The 4,270-nt window shown below is 44.9% G+C and overlaps 1 protein-coding gene across 1 annotated transcript in view; it reads left to right on the forward strand.

The window, feature by feature from the left end:
* Window positions 1–624: 624 nt before the first annotated feature.
* HEG1 (heart development protein with EGF like domains 1) overlaps window positions 625–4,270 on the forward strand; it is a 64,425-nt gene continuing 60,779 nt past the window's right edge. The window contains exons 1-2 of the mRNA XM_019652223.1: window positions 625–731; window positions 1,597–1,893. Of these exons, the coding sequence (XP_019507768.1) occupies window positions 1,782–1,893 (112 nt within the window). The 5' untranslated portion in view covers window positions 625–731; window positions 1,597–1,781. The remainder of the gene's footprint in view (window positions 732–1,596; window positions 1,894–4,270) is intronic.

Genomic DNA, 4,270 nt, shown 5'->3' on the forward strand with positions numbered 1-4,270 from the left:
CCATCCTGAGCCCCGGTACCCATTTTAGGGTCTTGGGCTGGGGATCAGACCTGTGCCTTTGGCTCCATCTGTGACATGCCATGGTTAACTGACGTATAAGTATAGACGAGACAAGGGTGCAGATTTGTTGAGAGGCCTGTCCAATCCCATAGAATCTATATTTCGTGGCCAGTCTGAATCCAAGCACTATCCAGTGATTGTGCCACGCACTGCAGCCTCAGAGGTGCTAGGGCTGGTGGGCTGCGTGACTGCGTGTTGGTGTTGGAGTGGCTCAAATGGTTGTTCTTGCTCCAGTCTACCCAGCTGGTGGTTTGCTATTTTTACTGAAAGATTTCAAGAAGGGGCTGGGATTAGATAAGCACGATTTGAATGAGGAAGGGAAGACAAAGAAGTCTCACGCTGATTAGGTCCCTACTGCATTCCAACATGTCTAGTGTCTCAGTTCTCACAGCAAGCTGGTGAGGTCACATTATTCTCAGGAATTTGGAAACTGAAGCTCAGAGAAGTTCATTCATTCAGCGGATAGAGGTCAAATAGCTAACAGGTTTCAGAGCCGGGATTTGAGCCTATGTCCGTGTATCTGAGCCAGGTGGGAGGGTGGCTGAGGGAGTGAGTGCCCGGCCATGTGGTGAAGATACAGAGAAGAGAAGCACGGGCTCCTTATGGGGCTTCAGGCCGGCAGCCTCCCTTGAAGGAAGGTGTAAGTCGCACACAGAGGAGAGGAGCCTCAGGTAGGACAGTTGTGTGGATGGCATTAGGGACAATCACGGAGGACTTGAAAAGGCTGACAGTTTAAATTTGGTGTGGAGGAAAGAGTCACTTATGGTTTTTGAACATGACAGTGACATGATCAAAGCAAATTTGGGGAGGAGTCTCCTGGTAGTCAGGTATAAGATGCCTGGGGTAGGAGATGGGACAGAGGGAACCTGGAGTCAGGCACCACCCAGGCAGATACAGAAATCCAAACACCAGGTGCTAAAATGTGGCCTGGTGGCCTTAGGGTTGGAGAGAAAGGGACGATAAAGACTTTACAAAGGGACTTGGTAACATGGAGGAGGACGCCATCCAAGATGCCCCATGGTTTCACACCCTAGTGTCAGGAGGCTTGGTTGGGGCACTCAATTCTATAAAGAATACGTATGAAATAATTTTATGTTGCATTCATGAATAATGGAGTTAGAGTTTAGAAACTCTGCACATGGTGCTGCCTGGGAATGTTGGTCATCCAGATACTGGAAATTTTGTTTATGTTTGATTCAAGTAAATTCTGGAAGCAACTTCGTGAAATGTGAGTGATGAGTCATGATGATCAAAAACTGATCTCTCATTTCATATCGTCTGATACTTAGCTTCCTTTTGTTCATTTTCTGATAATCTTACCACAAGATTCAAAGTCTTTGTGAAATCTAAAAATGTTCTTTGTCTTAGTTTATGGTCTCTCATTCGGGGGTTAGCTTTTCATAAAGTGAATAGTTCCTCCTGATTTTTCCTCATGTCTATGTATTTCATAGAGGTCAGAGCTGAGCCCACTAAAAGATTATTCAGACATTTGGAGTTCGGCTGGTGGAATTTTAATTGTTGCTGTCTGTCTTTCAGCCTTGGGAAGGCTTCACCTGCCGTCCAGCAGTGCAGGGTCAGGAGGAAGACGTGCCCCATCTCACGTAGAGAGCGGAACGTCTCGGGGTTCCCTGGCAAGGGAGAAGGGACTCCCCGAAGAAATAACTGCGCACACCCAAGTGGGCACTTCTGTTTTGAGCCAGTCCTCTCTTCCTACTTTGGAGATGGGAGAAGAGACCACACTCTCCAGGAAGAGAAATTCCCCAGACCCAGATCTCTCCTGGCTGCATTTGTCTAGGACCTCGGCTTCCTCCGCTCCCTCAGATCATTCCGCAAGTGAGTGCTCCCGCCCAGCTTAGCACTCCGAAGTCATTCAGACTAGAAATAAATAGACATGTACAGCTAGGCGTACTCAGCACAGGGGTTAAGGGGAGAAGACATTAAGTGTTTGGGGTAACCTACACAATTTATCTCAGTATTGAAGTTCATCTTTAAAATATGTTTTCTGTAACTGTACAAGGAAGAAAATAATAGTTGGTTTGGTGGCTGCTCCAGGCCTTTCTGTCCACCACCTCCTGCTTTTCCCCTTTACACACACACACACACACACAGCAAATACGAAGTGTTGTTGGCATGTATTCTTGCACAAGAGGCCACATGCTGGGGTGAATGAAAGGGCAAGCATTGTGTCAGTTGATTAGGAGTTAGAGTTGTATTTCTTCATCATTGCAAAACTTTTGCTTCCAGTGGCAAAAATAACATAGATGTACATTTTCCTAGGCCATCATTTGAAAAAAAAATCAGGCAAGGCTGTGGGGGTGGAGCACTCATCCCTCTGCCATTCCAGGTCCTGATCATCAGTTCAGCCTCCTCTCGGGCATTTCCATCTCCACGACGCCTTTCTTCAACCCTCTGATCCTCTGTGCCAGTCCCCTTGTCACATTAGCCTATCTAATGCCTGTCTGCCCAGATAGATGGTAATCCCCTTGAGGACATAGGCTGCATCTATCACTTCGCATCGGTCCCCAACTCCCTAAGAACATGGAGCAGTTGATAAATAATGGAGATTAGCGTGTGCGCAAATGTCACGGGGCTCACCCGGCCATGGGCCAAAAAGAATGTTGTGAACTCTGCTCTTTTTTCTCTTTTCTGACATTTTATTCAGAGTCACTGCATGCTGTGTGTGTCTTTATCCCCATGCCATAAGGAGCAGGACAGAGATGGTTGGAAATATTCTTGGGAAATAGAGGTTAGGTTGCTTTAGAAATTGGCCATTTCAAAATTTTTAGAGGTCGGTGGTTTTTAGAAGTACTTGGCAAGACGAGGGGTTTGTGTTTANACAGAGGTTGAGTAGTTGCCTCAGGGCAGCTGCCAGCTTCCGAGTTAGCTCACCTCTCTGAATTCCAGCTCTTGGTTCATTTTTGGCCTTAGAAGATTTGATTCTTTACTTGTCAACTCAGCAACATTTAGAAATATTTCTTAAAAATATTTTATTCAGCATTTTTAGTGGCAGAGTTATCAGGATACTGCAGGACTGTTTTCTGCCTTTTAGTTATGTTTATAATGTGCATTTTTTTTCTTCTTGCATCTTCAGTCAACCCTCCAGGGAGAGAGTATGGTTCATTGCTAGCCATGTCCTGTCTTCACATGGCCATTCTTTTTCTTTCGGAGGCTACAGTGAAATTCCTTGACTGATTTGGGTCTGGGACTTCTACTCCTTGTCCCTGAAGAAGGAGACATTGCTGCTTCTTCAGGCCCAGCCACACTTGTCATAGGGTATAATAGAATTATACCCTAAATTCATTTCCCTCGCTTTGCTTATGACTTGCCAGCTTTGGGGCATGGGTTTTGAATCCCTGCTGCATTCTCACAATCACTTTTTTTTCCTGGCTTCTTGAGAATAATTCCACTCATTGTGCCCAGTTGATCAAGAGGATAAAGAAAGCATCCTCAAGCCCTTTTACCTCCTCTTGGGAGGCCAGCTTGCCTTGGCAGCTCAGATAGGAAGAGTGAAGAGAACATGTCTTATGGGTCACTGCTATCTATACCCCCAGAGTCTCAAGTTCAATTTAGGGACTTTGCAGCTACCCCTGGAAACACCCCTTTACATCCCATTTCTGGGTGAGTGTACGCCTTGTCTGTCTTGGGTGGGGCTCCAGAGGAGCCTGGATGCCTGGGCAACTTTCCTTCCCCTTCAGGAAGCTTCTGGTAGTTATCACTTACAGGAAACAGAATAGGAAGCATGAAAACAGTAATCTCAAGGGATTGGGGGAGGAAATGATTCCCTTAGGAAAGTTTGTCAGTATCTCTTGTGGAAGTTTTTATAATCACCACCCTTCCAATCCCACTGCTTCTGGGAGGAGTGGACCAGAGTGAGAAAATTGGAAACCATTCATCTGGAATTGCACTGTCCAATATGGCAACCACTAGCCACATGTGGCTATTGAGCCCTTAAAGCATGGCTAGTAAAATACTCACTGGATTTTAAAGGTTTAATACCAAAAAAGGCAAAATATCTCAGTAATTTTTAATATCAATTAGATATTGCAATGATACTGTTTTAAATATGTTGGATTAAATAAAATTTTTATTAAAATTAATTTCATCTTTTTTTTCACTTTTAAAATGTGGCTACTAGAAAATTAGAAGATACATATGTGGCATGCATTTGTGGCTCACTTTATGTATCTCTTGGCCAGTGCTGAGCTAGGAG

This window comes from Hipposideros armiger, unplaced genomic scaffold (assembly GCF_001890085.2).
Source record: "Hipposideros armiger isolate ML-2016 unplaced genomic scaffold, ASM189008v1 scaffold_8, whole genome shotgun sequence".
NCBI classification, from domain to species: domain Eukaryota; kingdom Metazoa; phylum Chordata; class Mammalia; order Chiroptera; family Hipposideridae; genus Hipposideros; species Hipposideros armiger.